The 23,375-nt window shown below is 47.5% G+C and overlaps 2 protein-coding genes across 8 annotated transcripts; both read left to right on the top strand.

Annotated features, from left to right (window-relative positions):
- The first annotated feature begins 1,432 nt into the window (after positions 1-1,432).
- On the top strand, positions 1,433-3,904 carry LOC135904207 (neprilysin-2-like). The gene has a single exon (XM_065434847.1). The coding sequence runs from the start codon at positions 1,433-1,435 to the stop codon at positions 3,902-3,904; it is 2,472 nt and encodes an 823-aa protein (XP_065290919.1).
- A 3,875-nt stretch (positions 3,905-7,779) lies between these two features.
- Positions 7,780-21,797, top strand: LOC135904181 (peroxynitrite isomerase THAP4-like). Of its 7 annotated transcripts, none has more exons than XM_065434805.2 (7): positions 7,780-8,299; positions 8,466-8,501; positions 16,726-16,848; positions 17,556-17,633; positions 17,778-17,841; positions 17,987-18,164; positions 21,480-21,797. In XM_065434805.2, exons 1-7 carry the CDS (start codon positions 7,967-7,969, stop codon positions 21,526-21,528), a joined length of 861 nt encoding a protein of 286 aa, XP_065290877.1. In that variant the 5' UTR covers positions 7,780-7,966; the 3' UTR covers positions 21,529-21,797. The 7 variants fall into 7 exon arrangements, with proteins under 7 accessions (XP_065290877.1, XP_065290875.1, XP_065290876.1 ...); XM_065434803.2 differs by having other exon boundaries at positions 16,726-16,842; positions 17,948-18,164; XM_065434802.2 differs by having other exon boundaries at positions 7,784-8,299; positions 17,948-18,164.
- The last annotated feature ends 1,578 nt before the right edge of the window (positions 21,798-23,375 follow it).

Genomic DNA, 23,375 nt, shown 5'->3' on the forward strand with positions numbered 1-23,375 from the left:
AAAAAAACATGACGCTTACATAAATATTTCGCAGGTGTATCATATCTTGAGAAGCCAACAAGCAAAGACACCAAGGAAAGCACAGGGAAAATTAGTTGTACTTACTAATTGAATTAAAGAGATGCTAAATTAATGGCAACGAAAGTGGGCGAAAGAACAATTTGGCACAGGTGGGGAATGATCCCACGTCTTCGCATTACGTTATTTCACTATTCACAGGGCCCTTTTGGGCCCTGTGAATAGTGAAATAAATAAAAAATAAATTAATTTAGGGGTGGGACACGAAATCGTACTCTCGTCAATGTGACATCCATGTTTCTTGTTTTACCTTTTTTTTTCTGCTCCGAGGGAATATAATACTAGCGTTGCAATTCAGTGGGAGATGTTAGATTTGATTTAGACGTCACAAAAGGGTGTTCCTTAGGAACTTGGAAGAAGTGGCGAAGCCCATGCGCGTAGTGGGAAGGTGTGCAAACACAAGGCCTGCCAGGGAAGCCTTGGCCAAACCTGTCTGCCCACTTCTTTCAGAACCGCTAACTATCCTCGACCCTTCTTTCTTGGGTGTCCCCGTGCCTTCATCCACATCAGCGTGTGAGCAGTTCGTTTCGCGCATTGCCCGGTGTCGCCAACGTGACCGCCTCAACACCGACGCGCCAGTCAACAAGACCGCCAAATTCGCTATGATGCATCTCACCGTGTCGTTTCCTTCCACAATGGAGACGAAGTGTTACTGTGGATCTCAGCCCGCACTCCTGGATTGTGCGAGAAATTTCAGTCCCGTTTTAACGGGCCCCACATTGTTCGGGAACAGACTTCTCCAGTTAACTATCGTGTCACTCCAGTTGTTACGACTTTGGACGGCCGCTGTCCTTCCACAGAGATTGTGCATGTTTCGCGTTTAAACCTTTCATACGGTGTTTCCCGCCATAATCAGCGGCCAGGTTGGCTCATTTCACGCGCGTGCGAAACTGTGTGAGCATTATATTACCCCTTCATCTTCTTCATCTGTATATATTCATCATCATGGCCAGCGTCATCGTCTTCAGCGCGCGACCGGCGCAATAAACCATTGAGGCTTAACAGCTGTCTCGGACGACAGTCGGACGAGAGCACGGGCCAGCTACTAACCTATTTCATGCCCGATCCCAACTCTTACAGCGCCATATGTAAACGAAAACAGCAGCAAGAGAGAGAAGGAACCTTTCCTTAGTCACAGAAAAAAAATTTTCATCATCATAATAAATACACATGTAATAAATACACATACGCCTATACTTCCTCGTCAGCTAGTCCCTAGAATAGTGGGTGTCCGCCTTTGTTTTTGGACGCAAGAACAAGATCAAATCGCGCGCCCTCTGCGCGCGGTGGTGGCGCGAGCCACAGAAGAAGAATCGCCGGCGCCGCGATCAGCCACCCAAGGCACCGCGCCGCCATGTCCGTTGTTGCCGCCAGTCTCCGTCGCTGCGACGACTTCGAGGGATACGACGGCGGGGAGGCCAGCGTCGCGGACTCCTCGCGGTCGGAGGAGCTGTCGGGCTCGGCGTCGCCGCCGCCAGAGCCCAGATGCTCGACTGCCCGGGCACGGTCGCCGCCGCAGGTCCCGGCGGCCTGCTCCCCCAGCCGGCTGCCGTACGTGGTCGTGTGCAGCGTGGGTCTCCTCATCGTCATCGTGGGCGTCAACGTCATCTCCTACAAGCTGCAAGCGGGAGAGGCCATCATGGCGCTGTTTAACAACTCCATGGCGATGATGTGGCGCGGCGGCAACGGCTCGGAGACCGGCGACGGCAGCATCCTAATCGGCGCCGACAGCCGGCACCTCGGCAGGCACGAGATCAAGCTGCTGCTGACCGAATCCAGCTGCCGGAGCGACGTGTGCGTCTGGGCAGAGAACTACCTTCGAGGCAGGCTGAACTCGAGCGTCAACCCGTGCTCCGACTTCTACGCGTACGTGTGCTCTAAGCACTGGATGTCGCGGGACTTGGAGGTGCAGTCGAGGGCCTACCGTGAGCGAACGGCCGGCATGATGATGATGGACGTCGAGAAGTTCTTCCGACAGTACCTCAAGGAGAACGAAGAACGCTACCATAAGTACCCGGGCGTGTTCCTACATCAAGCCATCTCGCTGCTGCCAAAGTGCCAGTCCGAAGAGAAGAACGACAAGAACCTCACGTCGCTCCGCAGCCTTCTGCAGGAGTATAACCTCGGCACCTGGCCGTACAAGAAGGCTCCGCGCGGTGCCAACATCGTCACCATCTCGGCGTTCGTTGATCGCGACCTCGGCGTCTTCGCTTTCGCCAGAGTTTTCCTGCGCAAATCTTTCGAGGACGATCGCGGCTACACGGTTCACATAGACGCGCCGAGCCTCACTCTCAAAAGATACAACCTGGCGCACCTCGACGAATCGCCGGAGAACTTCACTGAGAAGGTAGCTCTGGCGTTGTCGCTCCTCGACTTGAAGCAAGACGTATCGGAACAGGCGGAAGCGATAGCCTTTCTCGAGAAGAAACTCCAAAGCGTAATCGGTGCACCACATTTCGTCGATTTCCAGGACAGGCTCAAGCGCGTCGGACAACTTGACCGCAAGGGAAAGTGGGACTGGAAGGAGTACCTTACGATCCTTTTTCAAGACATCGAGACGTTTGACAACGACAAACAAGTGGCCGTCATGAACAATGAGTACATCAGTAAGCTGGCCGCCATCCTGAATGAGACAGATACATTGACTCTTCTGAACTACCTGGGCTACCGCCTCGTTGTGCACATGTCCCCACTTCTGGCCAAAGTTGCCAGCCCGTTGCTGCGCCTGAGTCATGACGACTACTTGGAGTTCGTTCCGGACCGGCTTCAAGCTTGCATGCACTTACTAGAACGACTCTACAAGCACGGCATGCGTTTTTTCGGCCGGATGACTTTCAGCAAGAACAACTCCACACTGCTTTTGAAGCACTATGACTACAGCATGAACAGCCTCGAAGTCCAGCTCAAGAGTAGCATGACGGATCGCCTCCTTTCCTCTTCTTCGTGGCTGGACCGTTCAGCGATCGGAATTGGCGTCGACAAGATCGAAAACATGCGTTTCATCTTCCTGGGCAGCTCAGACGACATCAACACCGTCGCGAGCTACTACAACTTCAACGCTCAACCCTTGGACCCAAGTCACCTCGTCGAGAGCTTTCGTGACCTTCAGGCCAGTACTATGAACGTCTACTGGGAGACCAAGCCTCCCAAAGACGACCTCGACGCGAGATACGACCACACAGCCCTTACACCAGGACAAGAGTACTTCTTTGGCCGCAACGTGCTCTTCATTCCACACGCAAACATTGCCTTCCTCAACGACATCAGCAAGAGCATCGACCCGATACTATTCCCACTTGTCCTAGCTGAAGTCTTACGAGGCATGTTCGGGGCCGTGGATCGGCGCGGCGCCTCCGTGGACCACAACCTCGCAGTGGCCACTTGGTGGAACTCTGATGAGATTAGCAAGTTCTCGCAGCTGGAGCTTTGCTTCCAGGACCAGTACTACGTCGAGATACGAGATCTCATTGGGGACAACTTTGAAGCCAAGATGAGGCTGGAAGAGAACATCGCAGACAACGCCGTCATCGGTCCGCTTCACGACATGTACATGAAGGCTCTCATGTCGAAAGACGGGGCCAACAGGCTCAAGATCTCCGTGGACGAGAACCAGTTCGACATGGAACAGCTGTTCTTCATCCTCTACGCCGTGGGACTGTGCGACAATCCGAACCGCGATGTCTGGATACGTAAGCTCAAGTTTGGCGAGATGCCTGCCAGGCTTCGGGTCAACATCCCGCTAATGAACTTCGCCAAGTTCACGACTGCCTTCGGCTGCGCTCCAGGCATGGCCATGAGCCCCGCTCGCAAGTGCGCTGTCTGGTGAACTCGTGTCGCTCCAGGCATTTAGCCGGTCACTAAGGCTAGGACTGCTTTGCCTTGTGAGACTGGATCACCGGGTTCAAAAGAACAGTGTCAGAAGTGATTGTTTTTCTTTTTTCATTTCAATAAAAGGGTGCTCTCAAACGGATTTTACCGTAGATTGAGTAAACATGCACACCATTGGCTAGTTTAGGAGAAACTTAGTCGTAGGCAGGAATTGATCTCAGGGGTTAATTTCGGGAGAGGTTCTGCGGAGGCAACAGCGGCCGTCTTGTCAGACGTCTGTTCACTCAATTTCGCATGAGAATCGAGCAACTCGCTGATGTGTGATAGCGCAGCATCTGGTAGCAGCTGCGAACTCGCCGCGCAGCAGGCGACGCGCCGGCCGCCGACAACTACGACGAGGTCTTCGATGTCGAAGACGAAGTCTAGAACTCAGAACGAAGTCTTCCAGGCGACCGCGCTGCATGAACAGCGTATCCCAGCGAAGTACAGGACGATCGACTTCGAGAGGGAGGTGGCACCTGGGAATCCTTGCTCACCTCTTGCGACGCAGTGCAAACCACTGAAACTATACGTTGGCTGTTTGTGTCCTGCCTCCTTCATTTCTCGGCTAACGCCACAATACTATAAACATGTAGTGCATATATTGATATGTACGCATAAAACATCGCAGTTTCGCCCGAAAGGCAGCTACATTAATATTAGTAGACAGTTATACGAAGTAAGGATAGTAGTTTTATTGGTCCTATAAACTTGGGAAACATTCACTAGCTAACTGAATTAACAAGCATGGTGTCAGCGCGCAAGAGCAAACACGGACACATAAAGCTCGATTTGACGCGCGCCGGAGTCGTGCGCGTCGTATCATGTATGGCTGTATCTTGAAGGTACGCGAGGAAAGCCGACAATCGCGGCTCAATCTGGCACGCGGCATGGAGGAAAGCGGAGAGCAAACGCGCCGTCTTCCGCCGCGCGAAAGGCCGTGAAGGGATGGGAGGGACGGAGAGAGGGGGCGGCGTTGTGCTCCGGCAGCAACTGCGCATTTCGCGACCGCGCGCAAGGGGAGCCTGGCGATCGCGGTTCAGTCTGGGAGGCAGCACGGGAGCGAGGGGGTCGGCTTCGACTCCGCTAACTACTGCACACTTCGCGCGTCCGCGCGCGCCACATCTTCATAGGGGCGTGCTAACGACCCATGTGTGCGCTGTGTTCTCGCCACTCTTGCGTTGAAGCACTATAGACCGCGCCATGGTCACTTCGCTCACTTCTGCGGACGTAATAGTTCTACGGAAGCCCGCAAGGTGGAGAGAATTAATAAAGGTAAAATTAAACATCCACTCAAACGTAGGAAATTGCTACAGAGGAAACCGATACGGTTTCCTCGAAATAAAAGTTTCGCAGATGAAGAAAAATTTGCCCGGACCAGGACGAATTTTAAAGCGAAAGCTTTACTGCCCGCGAACTTGCGAATTCGCCGTGGCCGTGCTCTGAGGAGGCACATAACGTCACACCGCGTTCGATCGTCACAACACGTTCCTCATCGTTGCGTTCGCCTCCGCTCGCTTCGCCAGCTGCATCGCCAGCTGCATCGCACGCCTGATAACATGTCGGAGGATTGAAAAGGAGAGTTCGTGTGCGCCGCAACGACAGTTGAGGCGGCAGTATGGACGGCGACAATTCTGATAAGCAGGAGGAGGCCTGGAATCGACATCGGAACGAGATGAAGAGGAAACGAATCGCCCGGGAAACAGACGAACAACGCGCCGAACGACTGGCTAAACGCCGCAACATAGCTAGACAACCAGGCTATCCTGGACTTGCAATCAAGCTAACCATGCTATGCCTTAGCTTTCGCTACGTATATCCTGGCATAAATGAGCTAAGCCACTGCCAGTTTTTCTTCAACTGCGAGGCTTTTCTTTCGAGGAACCCGCATGGGTTTCCTTTGTAGCAATTTCCTTCGTTTGGGTAACGTTAGATACGGGACTGTTTCCTGAGCCTACTTCGAGTTCCCAAGACCACATCGAATCGCACCACAGCTAATTAAGGAGCGCAGAAGCACGGATACCACATTCCTGAGGCGCGGAACGTGCAAACAAGTGGCGGCCCCCACTTCGTGTGCCGCCGGTGGAGCTATTCACTGCTTGACTCTTCCCGAAAGTGAAGCGAGAGCCTGGCACTGTTGCGGGTAAAGTGGGTCCCGAAGCAAGACGGCTGTCATGCGCCGTGAAAACCTGGCGGCGTCGCCCCCCTCCATCTATTGTGACGGCGCATTGCAAGTCAGCAAGGCAAGACCGCAGGGGGACCAAGCAGCGACTCTCTTCGCCGGGTGTGACTCTATCGCGCGGGCTCTCCCATTGGCCGAACGTGACGTGTCTTCGAGACACCGAAGGGCCTAAAAGACACAGACCGAGAAGCATTCCTAGAGCATTCCTTGATTCACCTCTTTCGAGCTTCTTGCCACGGGCCGCAACGTCCGAGTTGCTGCCGGCCCGTAATGACCTTTAAGACTGTTAATTGACTCTCAGTGTAAATAATGTAAATAAACCTCCCAAGCTTTCATTCCGACGTCCTCCTCAACTCCTACAGTGGATGTCTCATTCTCCCTTTATTAATCATTGCTGCTGGCGCGCTTGCTCACACCAGCGTTTTGATAGCGAGCGCAGGGTAGCCAAGCGGGATCCCCTACCTACCTTTCCCTCTTCGTTTCTCTCTCCGTCTCTTGACAGGGAGTGTCCGCGCTCATCGAGTGTGATGTGTTCATGCTTCCCCGGGCGCGTTGACACCATGCTTGTAAATACAATCAGTAAGCAAATGTTTCCAAGTTTATATGGCCGATAAAGCTACTATCCTTACTTCGTATAGCTGTCTACTAATTTGGTATCGCAATCGATACTTCGCCTTTCGGGCGAAACTGCGACTTTTTTTGCAGTGCACCTGGCCTGTTTTCCATCAGCAAGACCGGCTTTTCCTTCACAGTTCCGGCTGCAGGATCCACCCCACACCGGCATGCCATTTGCCAGTTTTTCGCTAAGTGCCCTGCCGGGCGTACTTGCACAACACCACTGAACTGTCGCAAAACGAAGTCATTCTTAATTCACAAGATGTTCTTTAACTCCGTAAAGCGTAGCTGATTTCGTTGTCATCTTTTACTTCGTAAATTACAGGCTAAAATAATGTTTATGGAAAGAAACTATACGTGCAACAAGAACGGTATGAAGATTTTCAACGTACAGGAAATTTTCAATAGATTTTAGTCACGCGAAGTTTGTGCGCAGCATATCGCCAAGTAATTTTGTTATTGCTTTGTGTGCACTAATGCATAAAGTATGTTTCGTAAAACTCACAGAGAGTCCGCCCAGCAGCATTCACATCTAGCACATGCATGCAGTGTCCATGACTTACTGAATTTAATTATTTAATCGCCAGCTGAACAGCGCTCTTCAGCATTTCGGTCCGCCGGGTTTAGCCAGGAAGTGTGGATTGGAGTTCTGTACATGTATACGCATAGCCCGCCCGCTGGCGCGGCGATCACGTGAACGGCTGCGTTTTCCACATCCGTGGCATTGCGCACTGGTGGTGTACACGGATCTGGACGTTTGTCCAGTTGTCTTTTATTTTCTTTGATCTTTTTTTTTTCTCGTGTCGTTGGCCACAGCAACTTAAAGGGATACGGACACAAAAGTTGGCGGGTGATTTTATGCGTGAGAAGAAAAGTTTATCTCTTGAAAATGACGATTACAACAAGCTGCTTTGAAAAAAAGAACGAGAAACATCTTTCTTTTGCAATTTTCTGTTGCGCCTTGCCTCCAAGCGGCCGCCGGCAGAAGCTTAAATTTGACGTCATGAAACCCTCGCGCGCGCGCGCGCGGCCAGGGCCAGCCAAAGCCGTCGCAGTCTTTCCGGAGTGTCGGTCGCTTGCCGCGTTTGTTTACCGCTATCGGCGATCTTCGCACGTGGTCCGTCGGAAACGTTATCCCCGTCGGCGCTCCACGCATGTAGTGCGTTACACGTGTGTTCCCACGGTCGTCGATTGGTATCGACGCATTCGTCGCGGTGGAAGGAAATGCCCAGACACTGCTGCGCCCAAGGCTGTTATAACAGCATCGTCGGTCGTGACTCGCCGTCACACACGTTTCCCAGAGACGAGAAGGTGCGTAAACTTTGGATACGTGCCTGTCAGCCATCACGCCCAGCCTGGAAACCTCTAAAAAATGACTTCATTTGCGCGGACCACTTCGTCGACGATGATTATGCGACAAGCCCGGCTGTGCTGAAAAGCCTCGGCATGCCGCTCAAAGGGCAGCGCCTAAAGCCTGACGCTGTGCCCTCGGTCTTCTCACGAAAACGCAAGGCAGGAAGGATCAGCGGCGCGTTTGAAAAGAGGAGACGAAAAGAGGTTGGTACCGTTTTCGTTGATTTGCCGCCTTCCTGTGTAGTTGCTCACGACGACGGCATAAATAACTATGCGTGCATGACTGAATACACAATTTCGTCACCTGTACATTCTACCTACGTGTTTTGTGCCCCGTTTTCATGTGCACTCTCGTATTCCTATATTGCAGATCATTAGCTCGGCCACCGCTTCGTACGAGTCCAAGGTATACAACAGCACACTCTTTGGCACACTCTGCTCCACAAAGTCTCCCGTACAATAGGAATGATGTTGATCGCTCCCAACATGGCTAACGATTCTACGTGTAAGGTTGCAACACCGGGAAACTGATGTGTGCGATATGCTGATAGCCTATTTTTTGGGGTGCAGATGTACTAACCCAGACCATGCCAACTCTTCGGTTTCTGATTGCAGAGTCTGACTGCAATTTCTGATTGTACAAGTCAAATGGCGTTTTGTGGTCTCCGCAGTTCCAATCACTATTGAAAGTTTTCTAGCTTTTGTGTTCTGTCTGCCGAGCGGGGCGTTGTTGCCTCCGTATGCCCAGCGGTGCTTCCCATGCACGGAGTAATTATGGTCGCTTCCGCACGCTCCGACCTCGCATGGACTAGGAAATTCCACATGTCGTGGTCTGCTTTCCCTGTGCCATGTTTTCCAACCAATACTACATTCGAATTCATGCTTCATAGACTGTGTCCCGTATTAGTGATATTGTTACCAGCATGAACTCCTGGTTCAGCGTGCGCTTCTGTTGCCCAATTAACTTGTAGTCTGTCGTTGTACCTCACTTTTCGATGTCACCGAGGTCTCGATCGTAGAACTCGTACACGAATTCGCCGAAAAATATTCCTTCAAACCACGACCGACGTTGCAATTGTTTGGCACGCTGCCACGCTTCCCCATGCTTGTTTGATGTCAGAACATATATGCAACGTATTGGGCTCCATTTTTCGTATCAGGACGCGAATTCATTGCTGAGTGCTGTTGGAGCCACCAATTTGTGCTCCAAGGATCCTGATTTCTCCGTTGTAGACGTAATGTCGCTTTGGGCGATGTACAACCTGATCTGCTGGTTTGCTTGTATTAATTGCTTTCTTTCCGTCTACGCTGATAAGTTCTGTCTCCTCTGGCGACAGTTGCAGTCCGAGGTTATGTAAGATATCGGTGAGGCTGAGCATCGCTGCTTGCAGTGAAGTTTGCACGTCATATTTCGCAGGATCATTCAATCGAATTCTGGGATTTTACGTGCCAAAACCATCATGTGCTTATGGGACACGCCATTGTGGAGGGACTCCGGATTAATTTTGACTACGGAATAATTTTGACCTTTAACGTGCATAAAATGCACGGTACACCGGTGTTCTTGCACTTCGCCCCATGCATCGAACTGCGGCCGCCGCGGTCCAAATTTCATCCCGGGACCTCGGGCTTAGCAGCACAGCACCAAAGCCCTTACGCCACCACGGCGGATTGTTTTTCGGGATAATCCACAGTTTATGTCCATATCCGTGACGTCGTCCACGTAAATAGTCAAACGGACCAAAGTGTCTCGCTCAAGCCTTTATGCAATCCGCCTCGTGGCCGGATTGAGTAGCATATGTGCCCGGGAATGGCCTACTTAAAGGAGGCGATTCATAAACAGTAAGGAATTTTAAATTTTGTGTACCCAAAGCTAAGGGACATCGCCGACCTTACAAAAAAAAAAGACGCGAGAAGGTATACGAAAGATCGAACCCAAGAGTACAGAAGAACGCAAGCCGAGCGTGGCACTTAGCGTATTGCAAATGTCTCTTTGGGTACCCAAGCCCATTGCGTACGCAAAATGTAAAACTCCCTGTAGCTTAAAACGCCTGATAAGCATTCACCATGCAATCTTCGCACTTGTCAAGTGCCTTTGTTTTTCTTGTCACAAGCGTGTGACAGTAATGTTTAACCACTTGTACTGGTGCAATTATAGGCTTTATATAGCATGCTGACACCAAATCCTTGTGAGAACGCGTTCCTTGAGATATATACCCTCTGTGTATGTACTCTGTTTCAATAGTTCCGCGCAGCAGAGCCAAGACTACGCGACCCGCGAGCGCTCATTCTTGAGCAGCGAGATGTAGTGTCAGTGTTCGGTACCCGTTGCTTGTCTCAATGGCCTTAACAAATGGGCTTGTCGGAACATGTTTACTTGAAGGCCTCTCTGAATTTTGCAGCTGCGATTTTTTTTTTTTGCGTGATCGTACTTCGCTTTTTAATAAAACCTTTATTGAGGCTTTTTCATACTGACAATATAGTCCTCGCTTGTTCGTGTCAAAACTTGCCAAGGACAAAATATTTCGATGCAGCTTTGCCATGCAGACATTAACTTTCATTTAAAGGTACAAATAATTGATTTCAGATTCCCTAGATTTTTATGCGTATTCGGCACAGTCACAACACCGCGGATGAGTCCCTCCTGGGTAGTGCTTGACCCTTCGCAAATATTGCTCCTGCAGACTAGCCTGTGCAGTATCGTATAGTATCGTGTGGTATAGGCCAACGTCTATAAACGTTGGTATATGCTAGAGTGTCTAGCAGTGCTGCTAGCCTCCGAAACCAGTTTTCCCCTAAAGCAAATAAAGAAATCTCCGAGATCTTCTTGGTTTTTTGTCAGATACACTTGTTCAGTTTGTCAATATGTTTGTTGGAAATATATACCTTTTGTTATTCAAATATATTGAAAAGTTATACTTTCAATTTACCCCAAAGCTCCCTTTATAAATTTGAATAGTGCAGTCAAATTATATTGCAGTGCAAGCCGTGCTAACCACAGTTCGTGCTAGCAACACAGTCTCCTGCTTGAAGTTACATTCACAGAGCAAGACGTCAGCTTGTTTATACTTGCTCCACATGCAAAACAAACTTGTCCAGATTGGCACGGCACCTTATTTGAATTGTATGGAAACTGGCAGCCGACTACACCGAATTGCAGGATATATAGCAATGGCAAACACAGTGTGTCCTATCACGACACTAATATTAAGTATGTGCAATAAATTTTCCTTGCATGCTGTGATGCATGGATGTAAAAGCACCACGTTCGCGTGCTTACAAGTCATTTGCAGCGAAGCACATAGATAGACGTCCAATTTTTTTTTTTCTTTCCGCTATGCCAACCCGCCCAAACACGTGACAACTGGGACTCTACAATGCGAGTCTGTTGCTCTGCCTGCGGAGGGAAATTTTAGTGCATAGTCAGCTACGCAGCGCTCTGACCGCCTAGTCATACTCACCACTAGGCAGTGCTAGTCAGGGGAGATCCAAGGAGACGCCCCCCCCCCCCCCCCCTCCATTCTTTAAGGAGATATTCGGACCTCCCTCAGCAGGTCAACTGTAGCACTGCGGCACGCATTCAACAAGCCCTATTGGTGATTTTCTCGCCAGTGGTGCCTTGTGCATGTCAATTTTAACTCTCCAATTTTTCGATTAATGATGTAATCGCGATTAATCAGGTGATGTGGCATATGAGCAAAACAGGAACGTGGGTATTGTCGTAGTGCTGCATGCATTTCTCCGATGCACTGCACATCACGGTAACCACCCTTCATCGACTAAGATTCTTGGCACAGCATGCCACACTGAGTGCAAAGCTACGTACCTGCTCGTGAATTAGTGAAGGTTCGCGTTAGTTTCTTTAGGTTACCAGTTCATTTTCATTCGTTTATATCTGCACGACGAGTGCTGTGTTGTAGCAAAGCGCATGCATTTTGTCAACTTTTGTGGGTAAGTAGATGCGAAATCATAAAATATATTGTTGTAGTGCCTAAAGTTGTCAATGAAGTAAGGCAACTAATGTTTTATTACAGCTAGACTTATTTGCTTTGAGTTCATATATCTTAAAGGGACAGTAAAGGCAAATGCTGACTCCGACGTGGACTGTTTAAATACCATTCCATAAACCTTGCAGCGCTTGTTTCGCGCCAAGAAAAGACTTAGTTTACGAGAAAACTAAATCCGAAGGGTCCGAATAGCTCTATCGCAATTCAAATCTACCGCCATCCAACCCGGGCGTAATGACGTATCATACGCACGGTGATGGCATATCCTCTTTAGCAGCAACGTTAGCATCCTAGGAAGCCTACTTTAGCATACGCTAAAGAGGACGAACATCTCCAGGCTTGCAGTGGCTCGTGACACCGGCAAAAGTGCCGAGAGCCAGTGGGGCTATACTAATTCAATTAGGAAGACCCACTAAGCTTCAACAAAACCCTCCCTCACCAGAACAGGAATTCGCCACCCTGGTGCAGTATTCGGCCACTCCCAAATGACTCATACGATCAACCAATGGCCCTCAGTCCCCAGCAGCTGCGGAACACCTGAGCAAGGCAGCGTTCAAACCTGTGACGAAACAGAGGGGGCTAAGAATCTCTGGACCAAGACAGGCCGCCATTGGAAATTGACCCTGGCAACATTTAACACCCAAACTCCCCCGGGCGAAGCTAGCTCAGCAGGCCTCTTTGAGGAACTGTCAGGCATTGTTTGGGACATCAGTGGCCTTAGTGAGGTTAGAACTGGTGAGGCTTATATAGTGCTGACTAATGGTCATGTCCTCTTCTATAGAGGACTTCCAGATAATCAGACGGAGTAGGATTCATAATCCATTAGAACATAGCGGGTAACATTTACGAATTCTACAGCATTAGTGAGAGAGAAGCAGTAGTCGTAATAAAACTTAATAAGAAGTATAGATTAAAGGTAGTACAAGCCTATGCTCCAACCCCCAGTCATGATGATGATGAAGTAGATCAGTTTTATATGTTGAATTAGCAATGAGAAAAGTGTAAACTCAGTATACTGTAGTAATGGGCGATGTCAATGCAAAAGTGGGGGGAAAGTAGGCTGGTGAACAAGCAATTGGCAACAGAACTGCTTGTTGGCCTAGTTGGTGCTTGCTAAAAGACATGTTTTTTTGCCGCAATTTAACACTCACAAAAGGAAGACGCATAAAGAAGTTGGAAGTGCCACCCGTGTTGTCTTTGTGTGTCTTCCTTTTGTGAGTGTTCAATTGTGGCAGAAAACATGTCTTTTAGCAATAGGCAACTACGGCATCGATTCTAGAAACACTAGAGGAGAGATGTTGGTAGAATTCGCGGGAAGGAATAAGCTGCGAATGGCTGCGAATAATGAACACCTTCTTCAGGAAGCGTAGCAAGAAAAAGCGGACCTGAAAAAGCCCTAAAGGTGAAACAAGAAATGAAATTGATTTGAAACTTTTTGCCAATCCCAGCATAGTAAAGGATGTAGAAGTGTTAGGTAGAGTAAAGTGCAGTGACCATACGTTAGCGAGGTCTAGAATTCCCGTCAATTTGAAGAAAGAAGAAGTAAATTTGATGAAGAATAAACAGGCCAACCTAGACGCAGCAATGGTAAAAGCAGCGAGGTGAAGATGGCATAGAGGTAATGAATAAAACCGTAACTAGGCTGGCTTCATAAGCAGCAACCGAAGTGGGAGGTAAAGCACCAAGACAACCAATAGGAAAGCTCTCCCGAGCAATCATGGACTTAATAAAGAAACGATAAAGAATGAAAGTGTACAACTCAAGAGATCAGATAGAATTTGTAAAACTGTGAAAACTGATTGACAATGAGAAAATAAGGGTTATTCGAAATTATAACATAAGAAAGACTGAGGAAGCAGTATAAAATAGGCACAGCATGAAATCTGTAAGCAAACTTGGCATAGGACAAATCAAGATGTATGCACTGAAAGATAAGCAGGGTAATATCATCAGCAATTTCGAAGATATAGTAAAAGCAGCGGTATAATTCTATACTGACCTGTATAATACTCAGAGCAGCCATGATACCTCCATCTGAATTAGTCTCGAACAGGTTACAGAGGCTCCTTCTATAGCCAGCGATGAAATTATAAGGACCTTGCAAGACATGAAACGAGGAAAAGCGGCAGGAGAAGATGGAATAACAGTCGATTTAATGGAGGATGAGGCCATTTAATGGATGGAGGAGGCCATTTACACGAAATGTCTCGCAACTTCCAGAGAACTGGAAGAATGCCAACGTTATAATGATCTACAAAAAGGGAGACTGAAGAATTTGAAAATTAAAGGCTCATCAGCTTACTTCCAGTATTGTATAAAATATTCACCAGGATAATTTCTAATAGTATAAGGGCAACACTTCACTCAATTAAAAGGACAGGCTGGCTTCAGGAAAGGATACTGTACAATGGATCACATCCATGTCATCAATCAGGTAATCGAGAAATTTGCAGAGTACAATCAGCCTTTCTACATGTCTTTCGTAGATTACGAAGAGGCATTTGATTCAGTAGAGATAACAGCAGCAATAAAGGAATTATGCAATGAAGGAGTACAGGAAGCTTACGTAAATATCTTGGAATATGTCTGCAAAGATTCCACAGCTACTTTAATTCTACGCAAGAAAACTAGAAAAAACGCCTATAAACAAAGAGGTCAGACAAGGAGACAGAATCTCTCCAATGGTATTCACTGCATGCTTGGAAGAAGTATTCAAGCTATTAAATTGGGAAGACTTAGGAGTAAGTGCCAACGGCAAATATCTCAGTAACCTTCGTTTTGCAGGTGACATTGTCTTGTTCAGCAACATCTGGCACGAGTTACAACAAATGACTGAGGGCCTTAAAAGGGTGTAAGAGTGGGGTTGAAGATTAATATGCAGAAAACAAAGATAATGATCAATAGCCTCGCAAGGGAACAAAAGTTCAGGATCGTCAGTGAGCCTTTAGAGCCTGCGAAGGAATACGTTTACCTAGGTCAGTTACTCACAGAAGACCCTCATCATGAGAAGGAAATTTACAGAAGAATAAAAATGGGTTGGAGCGCATACGGCAGACACAGTCAGATCCTGACTGGAAGCTTACCGTTATCATTAAAAAGAAAGGTGTACGATGAGCGCCTTCTACCAGTGCTAACATATGAGGCAGAAACATGGAGACTGACAAAGAAGCTCGGGAACGAGTTAAGGACCCCGCAAAGAGCGATGGAACAAAGAATGTTAGGCGTAACGATAAGAGGCAGGAAGAGAGCAGCGTGGATCAAAGAGCAAACGCGGATAGCCGCTATTCTAATTGACATATTAAGAGAAAGAAGTGGAGCTGGGCAGGTCATGTAATGCGTAGGTTAGATAAGCGGTGGACCATTATGGTTACAGAATGGGGGCCAAGAGATGAGAAGCCCAGTCAAGGATGGCTTCCCATCCAGGTGAGGCGATGAAATTATGAAATTCGCAAGTGCTAGTTGGAATCTGAGCAGGGCAGGGGTAATTGGAGATCGCTGGGAGAGGCCTTCGTCCAGTAGTGGACACGAAATATTATTATGATTATGATGATGAAAAAGCATGAAGGCGAAAGCCTGCGTGCCAACAAGACATTCGTTAAATTACTTGACATTCTCATTCGTATGCGTCGTTACTTCCTATTGTTTTCTCCCACCAAAGTTCGTGGGTTCGAGTGCCTTAATTAACTGTACCTTAATTACTGTGCCTTATTTAACTTCGCTTTAATTAATACCAAAGCTCATAGGTTCGCGTCCCTTAACCAACTTAGCCTTATTTAACACTAAAGGTTGTGGGTTCGAGTATCACCAATGGTCGTGGGTACAGTGTACTAGAATTCTTCTAGTACACTGTAGTCGTGGGTGGCACCATCAATTTTGGTGCCATAACGCCGGACGCTCAATTTTTCGATAACGCTGGATAACGGATCTTTAGACCCATGATGCACTTATGGTCTTCTCCTTAATAAAATGATCCGAAAGACAGCGGTCCTAATAGTTCCCAAAGTCGTTATTTTTGCTTGTCGTGTGGAGGTAAGCTAAAGGCTGGCGATCGAACACCCTAGTTCGAATAGTCACACCTAGCACCATATTTATATTATTTGACCTGTTTTTCCTTGTTTTTTTTTGGGGGGGGGGGGGCAATGAACTGGCTACTTTTCGAGGTTTCCTGGCTACTTTTCACTTTTTGTACCTGGCCAACCTGGTACAGTGCGCACGTGCGCATGGTGGCGCTCTTAAGTATACATGTGCGCTTTTCAGAGTGCCAATCCCAAGTTTCCTGCTATCCCTGCCAGTAAGAAAATGCCGTCCATTTCTTGTACCATACGTGGGTGCCGCAACTGCGTTACTAGGACTACTGACATATCCTACCACTTGATACCTGTCGACGCGAACAGAAAAAGGCGATGGGAAGAGGCCGTTGGTCGCCCCCTGTCACGTTTTGCTCGCGTCTGCTCTGCGCACTTTAGGGAGTCGGACTACCAACAGTACCGAAGCATCATAACGGAAACCGAAGACTCCTCAGACGCACAGCTGTGCCGTCTATCTTCACGCGTGCCCGCACAAGAACGTCCAACGTATGAAGTATCTTTTGAAATGTTTTATGCCTTATTTTATTTTCATTAGCTTGGTGAAACCGTGCAGCTTCGACATGACATGCCTGTGGACAGCGATGCCACAGCTGAAGTGGGTGCATATGTGGAGATCAACGCGCCGGTCTGGGCTGCTGAAGCTTCTGAGCTGGTAAGAGTAAGCATTTTGGAACAGTTCTGGCACATATATCTTCTCATTAGTACCATGGTCGTTAAAGGCGATCTGCAACGAAATTTTGGGCCGCGTGAAGATGCCTCGTTTCAGATAGTATGTGTACTTGCAAATTTTATGCTTGAAATATACATGTGGAAGCTTCACAAAAAGGTAACACAATATAGGAAAGTCAAAAGTTTCCGTCATTGCCCTTCACTGCATGTGACGCATGACCCCTAACGTCGAAAACCAGCGCGGCTTTTTGGCATAACCTCCGACATTAAGCAGCACCCACGGCGCGCTGTAACATCTCGGAGGCAACCGCACAAACCTGCTGGGAATGACGTCATATCCGCCAACCACCAGCTGCACGCGTCGTCTGCTTAGGTGCTGTTTAAAAGCTACTAACAAAGAATCTGATTAGAACTGGGCACTATCTTTAATTGGACACTAATTGAACTCAACTGCAGTTTTGCCAAGATTGCTTCATGGTATATATCGTTTATAACCAATTAAGCCAAAATAAAATTTTGTAGAAAATGGCCGTTATCTCGCTTTCACATATCTTCATATAAGCATTGTAAATAGCAGTCAGATGAGTTATTCATGTTTATTTTAAAGTGAAGTAGTTGCCTTTTCATGTCCGCCAATTCTAGCTGTGGCTTTACTGAATGACATTGTTTGTAACACATAAGTTCCATGCCATGCAGGCTCCATACAATGGCCCATCGGGGTACCGAATCGGTACCAGTGAAGTGATGACACAAACGGAGGATAGCAGAATGCAGGTGAGTCAAGGAACAATTCAGAAAGAACACATATATGAAGTAAACCTGGCATTGTGTATGTCTGATCCCTGGAGTGGTTCGTATATTGCAGCACGTATCACCAACTGGCACTTCGACATACCTGTATTTCTTCTTTCGTTTTAGAGGGAGCCACAGGACGAGCATGCATATGCATCCAGGTGGCATGCTCCAACATACGCTTCTACGGGTAAATTACAATGTGAAATACGTCTGTTTAATGTTCTTTTCTTGGCTGGTATCTGTAGGTCATTTTTCTTTCTGTTCTTTTCTTTTCCTCACTTCTTCATTCACAGCAACTGCAAAACATTTCGAGGAAGTGTTTTTCATTTCAGGCACCCAGGTCAACTTGTTTCTATTCAAATCTGAAAAGAGGCATCGTGGAACGCAAGTGGACCTTGACATGGATCAGGACTACATGAACATGAATGTGACTACGGGTAGAGGCATTCTAAGAAAAATCATTCCAATACGTTTTCCGGGTTACAACTGCAGGATTGGACAATCTAGCCGGTAAGCTTTCTGTCACGCTAACAGAAATGGCAGGTGAATGAGTGAGTGAGTGACAAAACTTCGTTGTGAACGCCTGCAGAACGGTTAGCCTTCCCCTGTTAGGGAGGCGTTACCGTGACGCGGCCATAACGTCTTCGCGGCGTGTGGCGCCTCTACTTCGGCCGCGGCCACACTATTCCCTTTGGTCGACCGCGCCTGCCCCTCTTTTGGGGTGGCAGCCTCCCTCCGGTTTCGCTCGGTCGTTGCCTTTCAAGGGCCGCCGAGATCTGCTGGGCGGCCTGGGTTTGGACATCTTGGTCATAGCATCTCTTTGCGGCCTCGAGCCGTGGCGGGATCGTTGTTATTGTTGCAGCTTCATGTGGATTCTGGCACAGTCCCAAAGGATGTGAGCTGCAGTGGCTCTTTCCTTTTGGCACACACAACACAGATCACTTTCATAAACACTTGGACACACGTGCCTCATCAGCACCGGGGTGAATAACGACCCCGTTTGAAGTTGTCGGTATAAAACCGCCTCCTTACGTGTCAAGCCCGGATGAAGTGGCAGCATAGTCCTTCGTTCTAGTCGGTACCATTTCACAATTTACCATAAAAACTTATCCTCAGTCCCTTTAAAGTAACAGTAATGAGTAAAATTATTTGGGCTGGTCTAAGACAACTTTGATTGTGAGGAAAGGCCTGGTAAGCTGGAAAAAGCGCAAAACCCCAAAACAGGTGGTGAGGCCCCCTTGGAAGTTCCTTCAGCAGTTCATCGTGTCGCCGTGCACATTTTGATCATTCATGCTCGGGTATAGTTGATTTTTATTGGTAGACATAGATTACATTGCATTCTAAAAGAGCCAGGGACGGAGCTTAGCAAGGTTCACAAAGTATTACCAACCCCAAAATGGCCCAGATCAAGAAAAGAAAAAAAGCCTTCAAATCCGTGATGTCACACTGATGTACTGGTGCAATAATTCCAAATATGAAACTTCTGCCTTCATTTTCTCTTGTAGTAATCAGCACCCTACCGCAAAATTAACAAAAATAGAATGTTGAAAGAATACTTGTCAGTATAAAGCGATTTAGCATTTCTCTTTAGTGTCTTAATATACCTGGCTTAAACTAGAGCTGCCTTACAGTTACCAATAAGAAGCAGGCGCAAGCCAGAGTGTTACAAGGCATCTGTGACAGTCATTTACTGAGAGATTTTTTTTTTCTTCTAATAATCAGCTTGTCACTGGGCAATTCACAAAAATAAAGTTTCGAAAGAGTGCTCTATCAGTTCATACTGAATTAGCGTCCCTTCGTTTGTGCCCGCATTCAGGAACTGAGAAAGCTGGTCAATCTCACAGCCAGTTCTTCGGACACCTGATAACAGCAGAAGCATAAGAGTCAGCTAATTGACGATAGAGAAGAATGCCCCGTTCCTTGCGCTACTCGAAAGTTGTCCCTGCGAGAAGCCTTGCACCAGAAAAGAAATCCACGTTGCATAGTTTGGGTAGCTCAGGCGCTTTGCCGTTACCTGTGTGCAGAAAAGTTCACATTCAAAACCGATCACTGCCTGCAGGCATGGCTTTGCCAGATGTCTAAAAAAAATGGACGTTTCCTCCGATGGTCTGAAACAACTACTATATTGCAATGCAAATGAGAAGTTATGGTGATAGAATTCACTGACAAGCTGTTCTCTTAGATCTAGGTAAACAGCGATGTTGTTGCACTCTGCCTTCACGTTTAAATAGCTCTGAGTGTAGAATTTTGCACTTATTTACTTGTACTTGTCGAGAACTGCGCATCACGTGTACAAAGAATGAAATCATTCTATCCATGGATTTCTTCTGTTCTGCAGGCCGTTGGTACAGTGTATGTTTCTGTTTATTAATGTTCATCAATGCTTTTATAATTGTTTGCCATGATTGCAAGTGGCATGAGGTGTTTACAGTGATTTCTTTGCAAATATTTTCGTATCCACCTTTCTGGAATGCTCGAAGGCCTGGGAACTTGTCACTCTGTCTAGGCAGCTTATATCTTTTTTTTCACAGACTCCCATGTCAGTATTTCTGTACGACAGAAAATATTGATCGATTTTTAAGCTCCAATCTCTTTTGCTTTGGCTGTCACGACAATTAATACTCTCTGCTGGCAACTGATGAGACAAGGCTACTCTCATTTTGCCTTGGTCAGACCTCTCTGATGTCGAAGTCCCAAAATTTTGTTTTATGAAACCTTTTATGCACACTGTGCGAGCAGTGGGTTCGTGACCCCAGAAACGTCTCATCGCATGGTTTTGGCACCCAAGTTTACCAAAGAAAGTTACATATTTTGTCCCGCAGTTTACTGTACGTACGTGTCCTTAACATGTTCGTACATAAGAAATGCAGACTGTACATTCAGCTCGTGTATGTAGCTTGCTTGTGCACTTAATAGTAAAATTTATCGTACAACATTTTAACTCTGCAGCAAAACTGATATAAGCTGGAGGCTCCTATATACAGGGTGTCCCATGTAGCTTGAGCCAGACTTTAAAAATATGCAAATGCCACGTAGCTGGACAGAACAAAGGTAATGTTGGTTGTCGTCGCTTGGACATACTCGGAGTATTTCTGCATTCTGCCTAGTTGCATTATTAGCATTATGTAATTAATAAATTTTTCAACTGTTATAATTAGATGAAAAGTGCCAATGAGAAAGTTGTATCAGGTTTTTTTTTTCATGATGCTCTACAACTTTCCGTTGCACAATATGTGCTACACAAAAGCGTTTTTACGAGCGTGAAAGAAGCCCGCGAATGCACGCGAAAATGCTGCACGACTGGCCACTCGAAGCACTTTGTGTGTATTCGCGGGCTTCTTTTCACGCTCGGAAAAACACATTTATGTAACACACCTCGAGCAACAGAAAGCTGTATAGGAAGTTTTTCAAATTGCTCTAGTTTTCTCATTGACACTTCTTATCTAATATTTGATAAGTTGATTAATAAATTAAGACTAATTGTCTAATTAGGCAGAATAAAAAAAAATCTGAGTATCTCCAAGTGACGGCAAGCAACATTACCTTGGTTCTCTCCAGCTACGTGGCATTTGCATATCTTTAATGTGGCTCAAGTTAGGCGGGATGCCCTGTATATTGGCAGACTATTACAACTTGTCTTTGTTACCCACTAAATTTGCCATGCTGTTCCAGAAGGCAACACTGAAACTCTTTTGGGAGCTGTGTGTGTGTAGGCATGGAAAGGTCTGTGGCACTGTGTTCAGGAAGTTTTGGCTGGTGTTCACTGTGTGCGAGATGCGTGCGGGTTCCATGTGTGTTTGCTAACCCAGTTGTAAACAATTTCAGCTCTTTCTCTTCATATGGCCGGCGGAGTGGGTCCACCAATTTGAGGTAATCTTCGCCACGGAGGAGCTTTTGCGATTGACAAAAGGCTGCAGGCCATGTGATGTTCATGCCGTCCGAATGGAGAACACCACGGGATGTGTGTCGAACAGTGAACGGCACCTATGTGATGCGCGTGCTGCGTACAGTTGCAGCAGACGACAGGGTGCGTGTCGAACAGCAGATATGATGGCAGTACAGTGAGTGTTTAGAATGAAAGAATGCCATCTGCCCTTGGTCAGGGCAGTACATTAAAGAACGAGACCTCGTTTTTGTTTGCTGCGCTGTGCACGTCCGACACCACTGACGATGGAGAACATGTGATCAGAGCGGAGACAGGCGATTCTTTTCATCCGCTTGGTGGACTTGACGACCGGGCCTAGGACAAACGCAGGTATGTAAGGTTGCACCCTGGTTCCCTTTGTGCCAGGTTCTTATTGGCCGGACATGTTATGTGGCAGCTCCACAGGTGGAGATGACGACAGCAATAAAAATTGTGCAATGGGTACATAGCAAAGGTTGCCCTTTGCTATGTACCATGCTAGTAGAGTTCCAGACAGGAACTCTACTTGCTTAACAAGTTTTTTTTTTTCATTAACTGCGACAGCAGTTAGGTCACAATCAGGCTTGCCTGGTCCATCCCTCCATTCCGTTACACTGATGATGGCCATCGCCAGCAATGTTACCCGTGTCATTGTCAGGCCACCTCCTCATTCTTAGGTTCACCATAGCTGTGAGAGACCAAAGAAAACATTAGACAGTTATGTAGTTGCGTGTCCGCAACCACCCACGTACGCAGCGCATGCCCTTGAAACGCCAATATTTGACGGACGCAAAGGTCCAGAGATGGATTGCTCACTGGTGCATGTGGGAGCCACTAGTGTGCTGCGCAGCACCGCCATTCGCCAGCTTCAGAAACTGGTGTAGCCAACTCGCGTGACATCATTCGTTCGTAGCCATCTTGGAAAATGTGCTTTCTTGAGCGTGCGAGAATATCAGGCTGCGGCAGCTGCTGCAAGACGCCGGGCGTGCTTCTGCCTACCGCACACGCATGCTGCCACTTCCTAGGGCTCCCTGCATATGCAGCGCTGTCGCAGTCACCCAACTATAACCGTCTGTTGTCGCAACTGACACCGGTGGTATTTGAACTCTTGTTACTGCAGCAATGTGCACTTGGGAGCCAGACGCACTAGCTGCTGCACCATCGTGCAAGAGCACTTGGCAATCAGCTCAAGGTGCGACACTCTGGACAGACTCAAAGAACAGAGCTATTCGTGCCTGTATTTAAGTAAATGCATTACTCTGCCACAGCATACTCCTTTCCCTCGGCCAACCACTCCTGGCTTTTTCGAATGCGTCCTGCGACTGCAACAATCTTCTGTCTCCTTCCCCTAAGTGCCGGGCCGCGCTCCCTGAAGGGTTGCAGAAAGTAGCACTTCTTCCTCTGCACAATCGCCCTCACTCTCCGTCGTAGTGGCTGAGCACAAGTACTTAAGGATTACAAGGCAAAACAAGATGGCGGTCTCCACTGTGGGAGAATACTGCCATCGGAGTGAATGAATTCAACTTTATGGCTAGATGCAGCATACCTAGCCATATGAAGCCCTTGTTACAGCATTACTAGAGTTCAATGTCAAAGTAATTGCTTGCTGCTTTTTTTTTCCTTTAAGGTGAAAAAAAACTTATAAGCAAGTTTATCAACAAAAGCAGGATCCAGGTGTCCTGCATCATCGAAACCCTATGAGCCTCTTCACATGAATTTTACTTCCTTTCCATCAGAACAGCTTAACAGAACTCGTTGTAGACCCGCCGTGGTTGCTCAGTGGCTATGGTGTTGGGCTACTGAGCACAAGGTCGCGG

This window comes from Dermacentor albipictus, chromosome 10, assembly GCF_038994185.2.
Source record: "Dermacentor albipictus isolate Rhodes 1998 colony chromosome 10, USDA_Dalb.pri_finalv2, whole genome shotgun sequence".
NCBI classification, from domain to species: Eukaryota; Metazoa; Arthropoda; class Arachnida; order Ixodida; family Ixodidae; genus Dermacentor; species Dermacentor albipictus.

Excerpts from the sequence above, each read along its gene's own strand:
- LOC135904207 (XM_065434847.1), top strand. The coding sequence starts at position 1,433 with ATGTCCGTTGTTGCCGCCAGTCTCCGTCGCTGCGACGACTTCGAGGGA.
- LOC135904181 (XM_065434802.2), top strand. The coding sequence starts at position 7,967 with ATGCCCAGACACTGCTGCGCCCAAGGCTGTTATAACAGCATCGTCGGT. Across the intron at positions 8,300-8,465 it reads AAAAGAGGAGACGAAAAGAG|ATCATTAGCTCGGCCACCGC; the intron begins GTTGGTACCGTT and ends CCTATATTGCAG. Across the intron at positions 17,634-17,777 it reads CGGAGGATAGCAGAATGCAG|AGGGAGCCACAGGACGAGCA; the intron begins GTGAGTCAAGGA and ends CTTTCGTTTTAG.